At 40.4% G+C, this 19,123-nt stretch overlaps 2 protein-coding genes across 15 annotated transcripts in view; both read left to right on the forward strand.

Moving 5' to 3' along the window:
- Nucleotides 1-6,845, forward strand: part of LYPLA1 (lysophospholipase 1) — a 37,045-nt gene extending 30,200 nt beyond the window's left edge. For 11 of the 12 annotated variants that reach the window (XR_011996663.1, XM_026011473.2, XM_072734731.1 and 8 more), the window contains 3 exons: nt 507-608; nt 2,050-2,226; nt 5,255-6,845. Coding sequence is in view for 10 of the 12 variants with exons in the window: in XM_026011473.2 (XP_025867258.1) it covers nt 507-608; nt 2,050-2,226; nt 5,255-5,308 (333 nt within the window). In the remaining 2 variants the exon portion in view is untranslated. Of the gene's footprint in view, nt 1-148; nt 243-506; nt 609-2,049; nt 2,227-5,254 lie in introns of all 12 variants that reach the window. The other variant, XR_011996664.1, reaches the window with a different exon arrangement.
- A 4,778-nt stretch (nt 6,846-11,623) lies between these two features.
- TCEA1 (transcription elongation factor A1) overlaps nt 11,624-19,123 on the forward strand; it is a 40,612-nt gene continuing 33,112 nt past the window's right edge. Inside the window, exon 1 of one of the 3 annotated variants that reach the window (XR_011996662.1) lies at nt 11,624-12,523. Coding sequence is in view for 2 of the 3 variants with exons in the window: in XM_026011450.2 (XP_025867235.1) it covers nt 12,461-12,523 (63 nt within the window). In the remaining variant the exon portion in view is untranslated. The remainder of the gene's footprint in view (nt 12,524-19,123) is intronic. The other 2 variants (XM_026011450.2, XM_072734725.1) reach the window with 2 other exon arrangements.

A 19,123-nucleotide genomic window follows, 5' to 3' on the forward strand; every position in this document is an offset into this window, starting at 1 on the left:
GGGGACCATAGGCATGGTCATGGTGACATGGCATCCAGATGACTAATGGGAATCCAGTTCCCAGAGCGCAGTGTATTGTAAGCTGGATAGGCAGATACTCTGGAGATGTCTATTACAGAGTTCTTCTTATCTTGAATTTTTGTTGTAGGAAAGACTACCAACTTAAGACTAAGTTTGATTTTATACCTAAGACTTTTCAGAGGAGAAAATAACTATAAATCGAGAATATTCCTAAGGCAGTTGTAAGTACATTTAAGTATACAATTAACTGTTTCTTGACTGACTGGGTGGTTGCTATGTTCTCACAGTGGTCTTCAGTGTAGGGAATCATGTCCTAAAGGACATCTGTATTTCTGCTAGCTTGCTTGATTTGATTTGACATCAATCAGCCAGGTTGATCTTTTTTTTTTTCTTTAATGGTCATTATCAGTAACAAGAAACCTGTTTAAGTTGCTGTTAGCAACTTGCTGCAATGTGTATTAACTTTTCTCTGTTTGTCTTTCCAGGGAGGAGCTTTATCTTTATACACTGCTCTTACCACACAGCAGAAACTGGCTGGTGTCACTGCACTAAGTTGCTGGCTTCCACTCCGGGCTTCATTTCCACAGGTAGCCAGACTGGTACTTGCAACATTAGATTACTGAACTAAAAGATCACAGATAATGTTGACGACAGGTTCATTTTTTTTTAAGTTAATAAACTATATATTTTTAAAGATTTATTAATATATTCATGAGAGACAGAGAGAGAGAGAGAGAGAGAGGCAGAGACACAGACACAGGGAGAAGCAGGCTCCATGCAGGGAGCCTGACGCAGGACTTGATCCCACGTCTCCAGGATCACGCCCTGGGCTGAAGGTGGCGCTAAACCACTGAGCCACTCAGGCTGCCCAATAAACTATATTTTTAAAGAAGTTCTAGGTTCACAGCAAAATTGAGCAGAAAGCACAGAAAGTTCCCATTTGTGCACAGGCAGGCTATGGATACCCCGTAGCAGTGTGGTACATTTGTTATAATCATGTAAGCCTGCACTGACACGTAATCATCACCCAAAGCCCGTAGTTCACATCAGTCATCCTTTTTTTTTTTTCTTTTTAAAGATTATTTATTTATTTATTTATGAGAGGCACAGAGAAAGAGAGGCAGAGACATAGGCAGAGGAAGAAGCAGGCTCCATGCAGAGAGCCTGATGTGGGACTCGATCCCGGGTCTCCAGGATCACGCCATGGGCCGAAGAGGGCACTAAACTGCTGAGCCCCCCGGGCTGCCCTCAGTCATCCTTTTTTAAAAAGAATTTTCTTGGACTTTCATGATGTACTACTAGGCATTATCTGTTTACTACACTATCTTTATTGTGGATTCCCTAGAATGGAGTAAGAAATAAGTCCTTTTGTCATAAATCTTATATTTGAAGTGTTTAATATGTATATTTAAAATGTACATATTTAAAAATGCATCAAAAACAATTTTTATATATAGAAATAATATGTTTGAATATTTAGTATTTTTACTGCCCTACAACAAAATTTTACCATAGAATAGAATTTCTAAGTACTCAATAGTGTAAAGCAATCTATAATACGCATGAGAGAAGTGGACATTTATTTTCAAATTCATCTTTAAATATAGGATTTTTTTCCTCATCACTATATAGTAATTCTTTGGTGTCTTACACATACTAAGTGCTGTTTATTAACCATCTTATTTAAATCAATTAAATAAGAACTGAGAATATCATGATTTAGCTAAAATATAACTCTCATCTCAAGACACTTGTGAACATATAAAGAATAAGATACAGTCTGCTTCAAGGAACCAATTCATTGGGAAAACAATAACACAAGACAGGGTAATCATATGCCCTATAAAAGTTAAAATATTTAGAGTTGTAGGGAGTATAGGGATAGAAGGAATTTTATTTTTGTGGCCAAATAGAACCTATGGTATAAGTAATAACATATTGTATGTACATATCTATTTATAGTTGTAAATGCCTGGCATGATACTCTATAATTGGGTAAATAATACTAGTTTTCTTTTCTTTTTGCAGGGTCCTATCAGTGGTGTTAATAGAGATATTTCTATTCTTCAGTGCCATGGAGATTGCGATTTTTTAGTTCCCCTAACATTTGCTTCTATTACTGCCGAAAAGCTAAAAACATTAGTAAATCCAGCCAATGTAACCTTCAAAACCTATGAAGGCATGATGCACAGTTCATGTCAACAGGTAATTGTTTGGAACCAGTGATTACAGAGACATATTTGCACCTTTTCCATGTAATATATTTAAGATAAGTAACATTTAATTGCTTTGGTGTTCAGAGGAGTTAATTAATGAATTCACATTGAATCATAGGTTGCAGGACTTACATCAGAGTTTATCCAGTTTAATTCAACGAATATTCACTGTTCCTATTACATGCAACTTTTGAACATAATTCATAGACAAAAAACAGCCCTTTTTATTAAAATTTAAGCTAAATAAAATAGGGGAGAAGAATATGTGTCCAAATAATTGTGTAGAAAACAGAATGTGACGTGTTATATTAGAAGTTTTTAGGGGCACCTGGATGGCCCAGTCAGTTAAGCATCTGCCTTCAGCTTGGATCAATGATCCCAGGGTCCTGAAATGGAGCCCTCTGTCAGGCTTCATGCTTGGCAGGGAGTCTGTTTCTCCCTCTGCTTCTGTGTGTTCACTTGCTCTCTCTCTTAAATAAATAAATATTAAAAAAGAGAATAAGTGGGTAGCCTCGGTGGCTCAGTGGTTTAGTGCAGCCTTCGGCCCAGGGTGGGATCCTGGAGACCCCAGATCAGGTCCCGTGTCGGGCTCCCTGCATGGAGCCTGCTTCTCCCTCTGCCTGTGTCTCTGCCTCTCTCTCTCTCTCTCTTTCTCTCTCATGAATAAATAAAATCTTAAAAAAATAAAAGGGAATAAGTGTTTAAAGTTCTTTAAAACACTGAGAAGAGTAAGATTAATTCTATCTTGGGAGTAGAATGAGATCATGAAGAAAAAGCTAGATTTGGAAGAATGGGTAGGATTTGCATAGCAAGTATATAGAGAAAGGACCATAGGATAGGAAATACAAAAAGCTGGCTGTCCTAGAGCAGGATGCCATTCATAAGGTAGGTACAAGGAACAGTTTTAGGGTAAAAGGAAGGAGATGATACTGGGTTTAGTGAACATACTGGGATTGATGTACCCCCATGCAAAGTGGGAATTTGGAAATACTTGTTTGAAGCTCAATATTGTTAATCACTGAGGAGTTACCATAGGAGAATATCATGAGAAAGAAGCTGAGGGATACACTTTGGGAGGAATTAGGGGGAGTTAGACATTGAATGAGAGTGCAAGAGGAGAGAATTTCAGAATCGTGGGCCACCTGGCTGGGTCAGTCAGAAGACCATGCGACTCTTGATCTTGGAGATGTGAGTTTGAGTCTCTACACATCAGGTGTAGAGATTACACACATACATACACAAACTTCTAAAAAAATTGGTTAGGTTATTTTAGGAAAAAGAATTTCAGGGTGGGAGGGAACAGTGTCACTTAATAAGAGCGAAGGAGGCCTCCATTGGTTTGGTGGCTTGAAAAGGCCTATAATAAAAATTTTCTCATTGCCAGCATTGAGGTAGTCCAGCTTAAAACTGTTGGCAACCACTCTGCCTGGCTGACTCATTTGCTTTAGGGATGGAGAAAAGAGGTAGTGATATGATTTATCCAGAAAGATAAGGAGACCTGGGATTCTAGGCTGTTATTGAGAACATAGTTGAAACTGTATTGAATCCAGAGAAAGCAGGTGGGCTGGCACTCTGAGTATTCAATTCAGCAGGGACTGAGGGTCTTGAGCATTGGTTTTCAAAATATGCTTTCCATCACAAATATCCTGGAGATTAGTAAACATTCAAACACCAGAACTCCCAACTCCACAATTCTGATTCAGCACGTTGGGTGTTAGCAGGTAGACTCAGGCATCTGTAATTGTATGGATGTGGGGTTTTTTTCTTTTCTTTTTTTTCAAGATTTTGTTAGAGAGAACACAGGCGGGTGGAGGGGCAGAGGGAGAGGGAGAAGCAGACTCCCACTGAGCCGGGAGCCCAATTTGGGGCTCAATCCCAGGACCCTGAGATCGTGACCTGAGTTGAAGGCAGACACTTAACCAATTGGGCCACCCAGGCACCCTCATGGATGTGTTTTTAAATTAAAGCTCCATAGGGACACCTGGCTGGCTCAGTTGGTAGAACATGTGGTGTTTTAAGATTGTTTACCTAATCTCTACACTCAATTTGGGGCTGGAATTTAAAACGCCTAGATCAAGATTTGCATACTATTTGCACACTCCAAGCATGCAACTCAATTTCAGGGTTGTGTGGTCAAGCCCCATGTTGCATGTAGAGCTTACCTAAAAAGAAAAGAAAGCTGATGATTCTTTGTGCAATCATATTGGAGAACATTGGACTAAACAATTAGGAGCAGAAAGTGAAAAGAGGTAAAATGGTGTAGGTGTCATCACCAGGAAAGTTCTAGGACTTTAGAGTGTTGTAAAATAGAGCATTTCTGTGCTGTGGCTTTATTTTCTGACTGATTAAATTATAAGGATGAAGGTTCTTTGTCTTGCTAATTTGTGGGTCTGTGAGGTTAAGCCTTGAAATACTAGAGGCCATAGTAAGAAATTGAGGGGAATGAGAAAACTGAGCCATATGCAGGAGTCTCTAGAAATGTTTCTTTTGTAATACTTGATATATTTTTCATATCTTTCCAGGCCTATCATAGGTACTTGCTGTCTTTCAAATGTTTGGTTGTATGTAAATCCTTGAAAGGCACAAAATGTTTTATGCTATGGATTTAGCCTTTTGTTCTAATGAGGAAAGGTTAAAAGCTAGGTTTTTCCAACCATACTTAGTTGGCCATAATTGTATCCTTAGTGCTACTTCTCTGGATACTTCTAAGCCTCCTTTTCCCCACCCAACCCCTGTATTTTATTTTGTTCAAGTATACTAAAATGCGCAGACCATTTTCATGGGACTGCATAATAGTTGGGAGCTATCATTTGAAGGCACAATAGTAATTCTAATCATAGGAAATGTTCTGAAATTCCTGTTGGAGCGTCATTTCTCTTTTAAAACTTTTCATTTAATTGAAGTAGTAAAAATGTGGTTTCATCATACCTAAGCACACCATCGATTTAGTTGGTATTTTAGTGGGGATTTAATTTCTGATTTTGTAACTGCTTATTAAATCACTTTATTCCAAACAGGAAATGATGGATATCAAGCATTTCATTGATAAACTTTTACCTCCAGTTGATTGATGTCACTAAGAGGCCTTGTGTAGAAGTGCACACCAGCATCGTTACAGTAGCGTATAAACCTTCTCCTGTGCCCAATCTTGAAACTTTTAATGTTTGCAGTGTTAAAATGTTTTGCAAATACCCACCGATGACACAGACTACATAATATCTCCTTGTGGGAAATATGGTCTTTTAAGTTTCTATACATGTATTTGTATAATATGATTCAGAATATACTAGTAATAAAATAAGTGAAGCATCTAAGCTTCTTTTTCCCAAATGTAATTCAGCAAAATAATAAAATATTATAACCAGATTTTTTTATTACATCATTTGAAAATTATTAGTATGCTAAATGAAAATTTGTTAGGTATCAATGAACAGTAAGATATAAATGATTTATGCATGCTGTGACTTAGTCTTTGGACTTACTCCAAAATTACTTAGTCACCATGCATTATCTGTATTTTTATATATGTATTCGTTATATACTTAATGATTGTAATACATAATAAGGATCAGATGTTAACTACATTTTCCCCAATAATAGGGATAATGCTTCTAAGATCAGTAAAGAGTAATATTCCTCTCTTCAGTAAATGGCCCTTTTATTTTGGGGACCAGGCTTTACTTTCCCTGATCATTTCTGTTTAATATTTTTTCCTCTCTAGAAATGTGGGTTTTTTTAATCTTTCATAACAGACCAGATATTGCCTCCTTGCCATAGACATCTGCTGCCAATACATGCTGTAATTTGATATTCTGAATCACAGATTTGATGGTATTTAAAGTGTAGTTACACTTATATAAAGAAACCTTTAAACTTCCCACACTACTTATTTCTTAAACTGCACCTTAGTCCAAAGTTAGACCTATATAGTTATTAGAATCTTCGATTTAGATAATGGGAATAATTCTGTGATTATTTTTTCTGTAATTAACTGAAAGAATAAGTAGGTCATATTCTAGTATGTTCTGGAATATTTAAGACAGATCTTAAAAACTAATTTCTAAGATGATTTGCTCTAAAATGATTGTCTTCGTAGCATAGTTTTAGTTTACTTGTACATGTGTTTGAAACCAACTACCGTAGAAAATGAACAGTCCATTAGAAAAATTTGCTTTATTTTTATCTGCCAACGGACTTATTTGAAAACTTCACTTTAGTCAGATGGGTTTATTTTAATTTTTTTGCAAACATAAAAGTAGCAATTACTTGATTTTAGGTAGTTGAATTTTTCAGATTATTAGTAAAAATTACTGGAAAACAAATTTATGGGTGATGGAGATTAATCACAACTCAATACGTATGATGTGGACTGTATAGAATGTTAATAATGAAGCCATATGTTTATGTCTGGATTTAAATTTTTTAAACAATCATTTACTAAGTCATTTTGCTTTACCTTGAAGAATATAAATTGTTATTTTAGTTATACAAATCAGCAAAATCTAATTTATGGCAGGAAATATTTCGTTGAAATGTTGTGCTGTAATATGGGAAAATGTAAATCTTTTTCATGATTTCTACCAATGTGGAATAAAATTTTAATTCTGACTTTTCTGTGATTGCTTTTTCAAGTACTATTTTTAATATTTGGGTTTGTCTTCAAATGACCGACTATACTGAAAAAGGGAAAATGGCAGTGCAATCATAAGAACATGCATTCAGGAGAGAGTTTTTGATGATGTTATGGTTGTCCTGGAATGGAACAAGGATGAGAAAAGCTTCTCTTGTTACTCAATTTTAATGAGCTAAAAAAATATTCTTAAATTTGGTTCTCAGTGTTTCTGACCTGTTGGAGAAGTTTTGTTTCCAAGTCGCCTCCTTTTGTGCAGTATTCGTGGGATCTTTAGTGTCATGAGTCAGTATCCAAATAGTTTCTTCTTTTTACTGTTGATGTCTAGCATTTCCCAATAAAGGAATCCTTTCTTTTCCCTCTCTTAAGCAGTCTTTCATTTTCTGCTTCTGAGTACTTAAAACTGAGTACCAGCTCATCTTTTTGTGAGGTAGCTTGTTCTATTTTTGGGTCACCCTAATGGTAAGGGAGTTTTGTACCAAAATATTGTCTGCAACTTTTAGCCTTCACAGCAGCACCTTATTTCATATGATAATCTTTTATTTCATTATCCTTTTCAACTACTGTGTTCACAGATGTGTTCAGTGTGGCATTGTTAATCTCTATTGACAGCAGCAGTGTCTTAAGTATATATAAATAATTGGAAAATTTGTCTACTATTGCAATCAGTGTTACTGCTATTTTTAGAAGTAGATATATGATGGGCGCCTGGCTGGCTTAGTAGCATGTGAGTGTTTATCTCAAGGCCATGAGTTCCAGCCCCATGTTGGGTATAGGATTTAATTAAAAAAAAAAAAAAAGTAGTTACATATTTCCACTCCTCTAACAACATACCATTTCTTTTTGTAAAAATTACTAAAAAAGTGAAAATGTAATTTAAGTAGTTGAGATGTTCTAGGCACTATCCTAAGCATTTTATATCCTTTTTTTTACATTTTTATTTATTTATGAAAGTCACACAGAGAGAGAGAGAGAGAGAGAGGCGCAGAGACATAGGCAGAGGGAGAAGCAGGCTCCATGCACCGGGAGCCCGACGTGGGATTCGATCCCGGGTCTCCAGGATTGTGCCCTGGGCCAAAGGCAGGCGCTAAACTGCTGCGCCACCCAGGGATCCCTATCCTTTATTAATATAACCCTTACATCAACTTTTTTTTTTTTTTAAGATTTTATTTATTCATGAGAGACACAGACTGAGAGAGAGCCAGAAACACGGGCAAAGGGAGAAGCAGGCTTCCCTCAGGGAGCCCCAATGCGATCCTGGACCCCAGGATCACGACCTGAGCCAAAGGCAAACACCCAACCACTGAGCCACCTAGGTGTCCCCAGATGAAATAATTTTATTATGTAGAAAATTCTAAAGAGTTAAAAAAAAAAAAACAGAGCTAATAAACTCAGCCAATTTGGAGGATACAAAATCAATATATAAAAATATGTTGTATTTGTAAATTCTAGCAATAAAAAATTTGAAAAGGAAATTAAGAAAATTCCATTTTAAATAGCATTCAAAAGAATAAAATTTAGGAAAAAATTTAAGGTAAAGGATTTGTACACTAAAAATATTGTGAAAAGACCTAATTTAGGAAAGACATTCCACTCTTTTAAAGATTTATTTTTATTTTTAAGTAAACTCTACAATGTGGGGCCTGCATTCACAACCCCAAGATCAAAAGTTGCATGCTCCACCAACTGAGACAACCAGTGCCCCAAGACATTCCATTTTTATGAATTGGAAGACAATCTTATTAAAATGGCAACGGCAATCTTCACGATCTTGATTTGCCAATGATTTTCTAGATATGACAGTAAAATTACAAGCAACAAAAGAAAACATAAGTTGGACTTCAATAAAATTGAATAGGTTTGCATATCAAAGATCACTATCAAGAGAAACTACAGAATGGGAAATAAGATCTGCAAATCGTACCTAATGAATTTAGTGTCGGAAAATATTTAAAAATCCTCAAAAACAAAAGAACCTCATTAAAATTCGGGCAAAGAACTTGAATAGACATTTCTCCAGATATACAAATGGCCAATAAGCACATTAAAATATGCTTAGCACAGTTATTCATTAGGGGAGTGCAAATTAAAATCCACTTCATGGGGCACCTGGGTGGCTCCGTTGGTTGAGTGGCAGATTCTTGGCTTCTGCTCAGGTCTGATCTCAGGGTTGTCAGATGAGCCCCTCATTGGGTTCTGTGCTTATCGTGGAATCTGAGATTCTGTCTTTCTCCCTCCCCTCTGCTCTTCCCTTTGCTCTTGTGCGTGTGCATGTGTGCTCTCCCTCTCTCTCAAATAAATATATAAAATGTTTTTTAAAAATCCACTTTACACCCATGAGGATGGTTAGAATAAAAAATATGCATAAAAACAGGGGCACCTGTGGGTGGCTCAGTTGGTTAAGCATCTTCCTTCAGCTCTTGTTCGTCTTGGTCTCAGGGTCCTGGGATGGAGACCCCTGCCTCTTTGGGCTCCCTGCTCAGTGGGGAGTCTGCTTCTCCCTACCCGCCTCCCCATCATCCCTGCTCATGCTCTCTCTCAAATGGATAAAGTCTTTTAAAAAATACGTATAACAAGTAAAAATATGTAAAACAACTGTGGATATGGAGAAGTGGAACCGAAAGTACGTTTGTGGTGGGAATGTAAAATGGGCAGCTGCTATGTGAAAACAGGCCAATTTCTCAAAATTAAATAATTCCCCTAAGACCTAGCAACTCCCTCCCAGTTACATACTAAAAAGAATGTACAGGTGTTTACAGAAAACCTTGTATTGTGTAATATTTATAGCAGCATTATTCACAAGAGTGAAAATGTGGAACAGCGACAGGTAACCTGTTGAAACCATGTGCATATATATCAATTAATGAATACAAAATGTGATACAGCCATATAACACGATATCATTCAGCCATAAAATGGAATGAAATAGTGATACATGCTACATCATAGATAATTCTTGAAAACACTATGCTAAGTGAAAGAAGCCTGTTACAAAAGGTCACATATTGTATGATCCCACTTATATGAAAGGATCAGAATAGTCAGGTCCATAGAGCTAGAAAGCAGATTAGTGATTGCCAAAAGTTGGGGGATGGGGAATTAGGAGTGACTGCCTGAAGGGCACAGGGTTCCTTTTTGAGGTGATGAAATGTATAGAAGTCTTTTTGGAAGTAAAGGTGATGGTTGCTTAACATTGTGATTGTACTAAACGGTATTGAATTGCACATTTTAAATTAGTTAAAATGGCAAATTTTATAAGTTACTTGTATATTGGGGCCCATAAAATGGGGACCGCTCCTGTGCCTTGGCTTAAGTCACATATCTAAGCCTGCACTTAAGGGAAACCCTGTCAGGGAAATCTAACATACACCCATGGCATTCCTCTAACTCAGCTTTAGCTAGCCTACTTTACCCTAGAAAATAGGACCTGCTGTGTTTGTAAGGAATTCCCCTACCTCCTAGCCAATCATGCCCTGTGTTCCCCTTTGTCTTGTCAATGCTCTAGAATCTCTTGCCCCAAATCCCTTGTGAGTGGTGCTCCCACTGCTTGTGAGGCACTGTACTCTCCCAATCCATGCATGGTTTTCCCGAGGATAAAGGATATCAAACTCGTTTTAAATTGTTTTAGTCATTTGATGACATTATGTGTATTTTACCACAGTAAAAAACAAACAGGCACCTGGGTGGCTCAGTGGGTTAAGTGACTGACTTATTAGCTTAGGTTATGATCTCAGGGTCCTGAGATGGAGCCTCCCATTGAACTCCATGGAGCTGCTTAAGATTCTCTCTTGGGATCCCTGGGTGGCGCAGCGGTTTGGCGCCTGCCTCTGGCCCAGGGTGCGATCCTGGAGACCCGGGATCGAATCCCACGTCGGGCTCCCGGTGCATGGAGCCTGCTTCTCCCTCTGCCTGTGTCTCTGCCTCTCTCTCTCTCTGTGACTATCATAACTAAATAAAAATTAAAAAAAAAATATTATCTCTCTTCCTGCTCCTCCCCTGCTAGTGCACTCTCCGAAACAAACCAAGCTGATTCTTTGGGGGGGGGAAGGGGGGGCAAAAAGTGACAATTAAGAGTAAATGTACAAGTTCATAATCATAAATGGAGGTTTTTACACACATTAATAGAATGCATTAAAGTAAAATATAAGTATTTGAACAATAAAGTTAATTCTTAGGTAATGAGCCTGTATGGAACCTTCTACCTGCTATTCTACAAATGCTTTTTCTTTCTTTCTTTCTTTCTTTCTTTCTTTCTTTCTTTCTTTCTTTCTTTCTTTCCTTTTTCTTTCTTCTTTCTCCTCTCTCTCTCTCTCCCTCCCTCCCTTCTTTCCTTTCTTTCTTTTCTTTCAAGATTTGAGAGTGGGGGGGGGGGTGCGAGATGGACAGAGGGAGAGTGAGAACCCGGAGCCAACTCCCCCCGCCCAGGACCCTGACATCATGACCCCACCCACAGTCAGAAGCTCAGCTGACTCAGCCACCCAGGTGCCCCTAGAATACAAGTTCTTTTTCGGGACACTAGTATATTTATAAAAACTGACAATTCAAACCTCAACCAACACCTTAGAACCGGTTCCTTCGCAGTCATACCGTCTCCCTGCAAGTTAATTTGGGAGTCAATGATAAAAACTCAAAAAGGGGATAAAACACAGGAAATAATGAGAAAGGGAAAAGGACAACATTCCTCTTCCCCCAAAATAACTGAGCTAGAAGTAGGAAAAATGTGTCATTATGGTATGGAAAAAACAGGGGAGTTTTGATTCGTGGTAACTGCACGTGGTTGGGGATCGGCCTGCGAACAGCAGGAGCTGGTGGGAGCAGCTGTAACCGGGCGAGGACGTGCTGGAGGAGCCTGTACCCTCCAGTGCTAATAATAGGGTGTTTCCGTTCCCTCCGTTGGCTTCGTGTCGTTGGTCACGGGCCTCAACGAGGTCGACGTCCTCAGTCACCTTCAGGAGCGGCGAGATGCCTGGTTTCCTGGTGGCGGACGTTTGTGTCCAGCGTCGACTGTATTCAAATACCGCGTGGGGCATCCTGGCTCCAGAGCCACGGCCGGGCCTCGGCCCCCGCGGAGCTTACAGCCGGGAGGGGACGCTCCAGGCGAGCAGCCCGAGCTCCCAGCGCCTCCACAAACCGCCGACGCCTGTGCCTCCCGCCCTCCGGGGCGCGGAGCCGCCGCTCACCCGCGCGGGGGCGGGCCCGAGGCCCCAGCGCGGCAAACCCAGGCCCCGCCTCCGACCGACGTCCCAGGCCCCGCCGCGCACTTTGCGCGTCATCGCGTCGACCGCGCTTCGGCCGACGCCCGTCTGGCAGGCGGCAGGGCGCGCGGTCTCCCAGCGATCCGCGGTCGATTGGCGGTGCCTGCACAGTGAGCGCGGAGCTCGATTGGAGCTGCCTGCGGGGGCGGAGTCGCCGCCGTCGCCGCCGCCGCCGCTGCTGCCGCTGCCGCCGCCGCCGCCGCCGCCGCCGCGGGCTTGGTTGGCGTGGAAGGGCCTAGGCCCGGGCCTGCTTGGTCGCGGCCTGCAGCGCCCTCAGCTCCAGCGTCGCCCACCTCCCGACCCGGACGGGCTGGGCGCGGGGAAGACCTGCGGGAGCCATGGAGGACGAGGTGGTCCGTATTGCCAAGAAGATGGACAAGATGGTGCAGAAGAAGAACGCGGTGAGCGCGGCAGGCGGCGCGGGCCGGCAGGGAGGCCGGGCGGCTTCGGGCCGGGCCCCCGGGGCTCCCGGGCCCCCCACGCCGGCGCTGCCCGCGCGGGCGCCGGGGGGGGCGTTGGTGCGCCCGGGTCTGGGCGCCGCGGGTCGCTCGTGGGCGCCGCGTAGCCGCCGGCTCGGGGCGGGCTTGTTTGCGCTCGCGGGGGGACCTGCGCCGGCGGCGTCGCTGCTTTAGCTTGAGCGTCGAGGGAATCCGCTCTCCTGCACGGTCGCCGGCCGGCGAGGCGAGGGAGCATCACTTGGGGGTTTGTGTATGTCTTAGACGTCAAGCTGGTAAGTTCGATTTTATGGGTCTTATTTTTCTTGGAGAGAGCTACACACCCATGTCCGACCACGCCACAGGTGTGCTGGTAGGTAAGCAGGTGCAGGGGCTGGTGCCCGGGGCAGGCTGCTCAGCGTTTTTCAAAAGGTGGGTGTTGCCAGGTGGTCGTATGCGGGGAGCCGGGAGCACGACGCACGGGATGCGCTGAGCGGTGCCTTCGGCCGGGGGTCCTGCGGGTTACTCCAGGTGGCTCACACTTAATGCCAGTGGCATTTATTATCTTGGTTTTTTTTTTAATTTTTATTTATTTATGATAGTCACAGAGAGAGAGAGAGGCAGAGACACAGGCAGAGGGAGAAGCAGGCTCCATGCACCGGGAGCCCGACGTGGGATTCGATCCCGGGTCTCCAGGATCGCGCCCTGGGCCAAAGACAGGCGCTAAACCGCTGCGCCGCCCAGGGGTCCCTTATCTTGTTATTGATACCGTGTTTATATGAACATATCCTCTTTGTGGTTTGTAGGAAATCTCGCAGTTTCTGCATTTTTGTCCACCAGCGTTACTGCTTTCAGCTCTCGGATTCAGTCGTCTGTTTTGGGCTGCAGCTCCATGGTTGTCTTCGCCCGAATTTGTTCCACGCTGCTCAGTACATTTTCAGTATCAGCGTATCTGAAATAACTTCTTCCTTACCTACGAAATACGTTCCTCCTCATGCTAATGTGAAGGAGAGAATCGTTGCTCTGGATTTCTACAGCACTTGATTATTATTATTACTGCATTTTCTTTTTTTTTTTTTTTTTAAGATTTTATTTATTATTCAGGAGAGACACAGAGAGGCAGAGACATAGGCAGAGGGAGAAGCAGGCTCCCTGTGAGAGGCCCGACTGGGGACTCCAGGATGAGGACCTGAGCCAAAGTGAGACGCTCAACTACTGAGCCACCCAGGCGTCCCTGTTCAGCTCTTTACAGTTAAAAAGCATCAAAAGATTCTTTTGAGACTCACAACAAAGCTATTATTGGTGTACCCATTTTGCAGAACAAGAAATTGAGCCAGAGAGGTTTAAGTAGCTCACCTACTGAAATTAGGTACTGTACAATTTGGATTAAGCCAGGACCCAATGTTTTAAATTAATTAATTAGAGGCAGAGACACAGGCAGAGGGAGAAGCGGGCTCCTTGCAGGGAGCCTGATGCGGGACTCCATCCCAGGACCCCGGGATCACGACCTGAGCCACCCAGGCAGGCATCCCTGGACCCAGTTTTTTTTTTTTTTTTTTACTGGGCAGCATGCCAGAGTTTAACAGAGCAAAAAATAGTGTTCAACACTGAATTCTTAAGACTTCATCTGTAGTCTGTTCCTCTTTTTTTTAACAGGTGTGTTTGCTTAGCATGTAATTTCATACTGTTAGTCTGTATTTGCAATTTTAGTCTTTTAAAGCATTTCCTGTTTGTTTTCTGTTCCAGACATTACCTTTGCTGTTTATTTTTCTCATTGATAACAGCCCTTTCACTCCCCACTACAAGTGATGAAATCTGGTTATTTGATAGGCTGAAGATTTCTGTTATTTTGCTTAAATTGGAAAGTTTTTTTCTTTACCTGGAGATCCCTAGATTCCCACAATAGAAGCTCTGAGGGAAATAGGCCTTTTGTTGGGTAATTTTTTCTCTAATTCAGGCTATAATGTATAATCTGTTAATCATGTAATATATGAGCTGTTTGTTTCCTTTCCTTGTAATAGGTGTTTCTTAAAAACGAGTCATTCTGTAGTGGATAAGTATGGAGAAGTCCAGTTTGTACTTATTTGCAGTTCTCGAGGTATAAGGGAGTAATGAGTCTGGGGGAAAATGAGGATAAACTCCACAGATATTTCTCAAATCTCATTTTTCTGATAGTTCAAAACTTGACCAATATGGAAACTTGCCTCCCCCCAAAAAAGATAAAAATGACTGGCTCTTTTGTTTTTTCCTTCTCCCTTTTTCTGTATATCTTACAGAAATTCAAATTGGCAAATGAAATAAAGGGAAGTGGTCTGAATGGCTCTCCCTCTTTGCTCTCCAAAGCGCATCAACCCACAAATAGCTTTTTAAGAGGTCAGTAGTTTAGCAGAAGTTGTTTTGGGGGTTGTAGGATTATGATAGACTTACTTCTCTCTGTGTGTGTGTGAGTGTGTGTGTATGGTTTCTAGATTTTCTCTGAGCTTTTTAAAATATTTTTACACTATGAAAAAGTAAAGTTTGCCTGAAAAATAGTAGTTGTCCTCTTGAGTTGGCAAGTTTAAGTGCTATTATTGGATACTTTGTGTTAATAAAGTGTAGATGTCACATTTAAGTAATAATAAAAACAGTTACCGTTTATTGAACTCTTACTCTGAGCCAGGCATTGGGCTAAGTACTTACTCCTAGGGCAGTTTTGCACAATAAGTAATATCCCCATTATGAAAATCAGGAAACTATTTGGAAAGTTAAGCGAATTGTCCTAAGCCAAATAGCTAGAGAGTGGCTGGATGAAGATGTGAATCTAAATCTATTTTACTCAAAGCCAGTACTACTCTCTTAAGCTGCAGTATCTCTCTAGAAGACTCTTTTTGAACCTTGCATGGGTATAATTAGGTGAATAGAAGACCAGAAAGTAAGGATATTTGCTGTTCTAAAGGAGTCAGGTTTCTCTAAATACCCAGTCAATATCCTGACCCCAGTACTATCCAGAATGTTGTCCCATGTGTATACTTGGTCTTAAACAGCATTAGCCACTTTTAAGTGCACACTCTGAGGGCTTAATGAACCGCATAAGTTAGTTCCAAATTTTCAGGTATTAGCTGTTTTTTTTTTTTAATGTCATTGTAACTTTTTTTTTTTTTTAAGATTTTATTTATTTATTCATGAGAGACAAAGAGGCAGAGAGACACAGGCAGAAGAAGAAGCAGGCTTCTCACAGGGAGCCCAACATGGGACTTGATCCCAGGTCTCCAGGATTAAACCCTGGGCTGAAGGCGGTGCTAAACCACTGTGCTACCCTGGCTGCCCCATTTTAACTTTTTTTAAATGTCATTTTGACTTGATGTCAATAAGCAAGTCTGACTCCTAATGTGGATTGAAATCTTGCCTCTTCTGAACTTTAGCAGTGTGCTCTTAGGCAAATTCCTTAACATCTATAAAATGTTTTGTTGTTTTTTTGTTTCTTTGGTGGTAAATTGAGATAATTTAATAAAGATTAGATGAATTAAAAATCTTGGCAGTCCTTAAGAATATGGCAAAGGTTAAAAAACCTTTTGTATTGTTTTTGTAAAGGATTTATGACATGACTCTAGGAGAAGGAGTGAGGTAACTTAGAATTTTCAAATTCATAGATTTTGTGAGTGGTGTTGAGCTTTGTTTATTATTATTATTATTATTATTTTAAGATTTTACTTATTTATTCATGAGAGAGAGAGAGAGCGAGCGAGCGCCAGAGATACAAGCAGGGAGCCTGATGTAGGACTCGATCCCAGGACTCCAGGATCACGCCCTGGGCTGAAGGTGGCACTAAACCACTGAGCCACCTGGGCTGCCCTGATACCTGGATTGTAGGAAAAAAACTTTGGTTTTCATATCAGGGTTAGATTGATTAGTATAAATTGAAATTTAGAATGACTACACAATTTTTTATAACCACCTTATTGAATTGCATAATACAGTTCTCTTTTTAAAAATATACAATTCAGTGGTTTTTAGTATATTCACAGATTTGTGCAGCTATCACCATGCTAGCTAATTTAAGAGCAATTTTTTTTAAAGCTTTTAAGCGTGCCCCCCCCGCTTCCCCCCATGAGTGGAGTGGGGAGGAGCAGAGGGAGAAGCAGCCCCCTTACCTAGCAGGGAGCTGGATGCGATTCAGGCTCAATCCCAGGACCCTGAGATCATGACCTGAGCTGAAGGCAGATGCTTAACTGACTGAGCCACCCAAGCACCCCAAAAGCACTTTCATCACTCCAAAAAAGAAACCTGTACTCATTAAGTAGTCACCACCATATATCTGCACCCCCCTCAACTGCTGATCTTTTTCTGTCTCTGTTTGGATTTGCTATTTTGGATATTTCAATAAATAGGATTATACAGCATGTGTTTGTATAAGTGGAATCCTACAATATGTGGTCTTTTGGGAGGGGCCTGTTTTACTTAATGTTTTCAGGATTCATCTATGTTATAGTAGGTATCAGTACTTCATTCCTTTGTATTACTATGTAGCACTAATGTACTAGTGGATATACCACATTTTTTTTATTCATCATTTTTAAAAAATATATTTTATTTATTTATTCATGAGAGACACAGAGAGAGAGAGAGGCAGAGAAACAGGCAGAGGCAGAAGCAGGCTCCGTGCAGGGAGCTGATGTGGGACTCCATCCCAGGTCTCCAGGGTCACGCCCCCGGCCAAAGGTGGCGCTAAAACCCCTGAGCAACCCGGGCTGCCCTGTTTATTCATCATTTGATGGACATTTTGGGCTATTTCTACTTTTTGGTTGTTATTATTAATACTGCTAAGAATCTTCTTGTGCAGGTGTTTGTATGGACATATGGTTTTGTTTTGTGTTTTTTTTTTCTCTTGGATATGTACCTAGGAGTAGAATTGCTACATCATATGATAACTATGTTTAACTGCTTGAGTAACTACCAAACTTTTCCACACCTGCTGTACCATTTTAATTCTTACCAGCAATGGGTTGAGGGTTCCAGTTTAACCACGTCTTCATCAACACTTGTTTTGTCTTTTTTTATTATAGCCATCACAGTGGATATGAAGAGGTATCTCATTGTGGTTTTGATTTGCATTTCTCTGATGACTGATGATGGTTTTTCGTTGTTTGCTGGCTATTTCTGTATCTTTGGAGAAATGTTTGTTCAAATCCTTTGCACATTTAACTGAGTATTTGTATTATTGAATTGTAAGACTTCTTTGTATTCTGCATACTAGACTTTTATCAGAGACAGGATTTGTATATATTGTCTTCCATTTTGTGGTTTATCTTTTCACTTTTTTTTAAAGATTTTATTTAGTTATTCATGAGAGAGACACACACAGAGGCAGGCTCCCTGCAGGGAGCCCTGTGCAGGATTGGATCCTGAAGATCTGAGCCAACGGCAGGCGTTCAACCACTGAGCCACCCAGGCGTCCCTATCTTTTCACTCTCTAAATAGTGTCTTTTGAAGTTCAAAAATTTTCAATTTTGATGAAGTCAAATTTATTTTTTCTTTCATTGCTTGTGCTTTTGGTTGAGAATAACTACAAATTTGAGGTGACATAATACAATTATAATTCCTAATATATAGTGATGTTGCTGAGCCATAATTAAAATATTTACAGTGTTTCCTTTTTTAAAAAAATAGCACCTTAATTTTTTTAATAGCACCTTGGAATCTCATAATTCTAAGGGGTTGGAGTTGATTGGGTTAAATAACAATTAAAATGCTGGCTTATATGGCTCTTTGAGAATATTGTTATGATGGAAGTAGATAAATCTTTTTATTTCTTTGTACCCCTTATCAACCATCTCCTTCCTGTGTGTCAGACATTCTTTTTCAATATTTCATATGTGCCATATTACTCCATTTGACCATTTTAACTGTTTTAGATCAGTGTATTAAGCTCTCCTACATATAAAGATGCTGAAGCTTGAGAAGGACAAATAACATTCCCAAGATCTTATAATTAGGAATTGAATTTAGATCTAGTGTATTTAGATCTGATTATATATATATATATATATATATATATATATATATATATATATCCATCCCGTGTTCTTCACTGTATGTTCTGTGTTGCTTCCTTCTCCTTACATCTCCTTGAGGAGGAGGATGTTTGTATCCTATGCAAGCTTGTATATGCTGAGTGCACAATACAAATTTGAATACGGTATTTTGTAAAAGTACTTGTTTCTCATGACAGTACCATCCATATAATAAAGTCATGTGGTAGCTGTTGTTTATTATTCAGCCAGTAATGTGAACTAAATTTGACTCTGGAAGATAAGGTGGAATCTTTCTTTCCCTTGCATCATTATCTGTAGGTGATGCTGCAATCTAATAGGCTTGACCTTTAGAGGCAAGTGATGATTGGGGAGGGGTGGAATATAGTTTCTTGTTTATTAGTAATGCTGCTCACCCCAGTTCGCAGAGCAGAACTGCTGCCAGTGGATTTACAAAATGGAGAGAACGGTGGTGTGAGGGTCAGGAAATTGTAGTTCTTATCGTTTTCTGTTACCTATCAGTTGGCCAAGTCACTTTCCTTTTCTGAGTTTGTTTCTT

Source organism: Vulpes vulpes, chromosome 13 (assembly GCF_048418805.1).
Source record: "Vulpes vulpes isolate BD-2025 chromosome 13, VulVul3, whole genome shotgun sequence".
NCBI lineage: Eukaryota > Metazoa > Chordata > Mammalia > Carnivora > Canidae > Vulpes > Vulpes vulpes.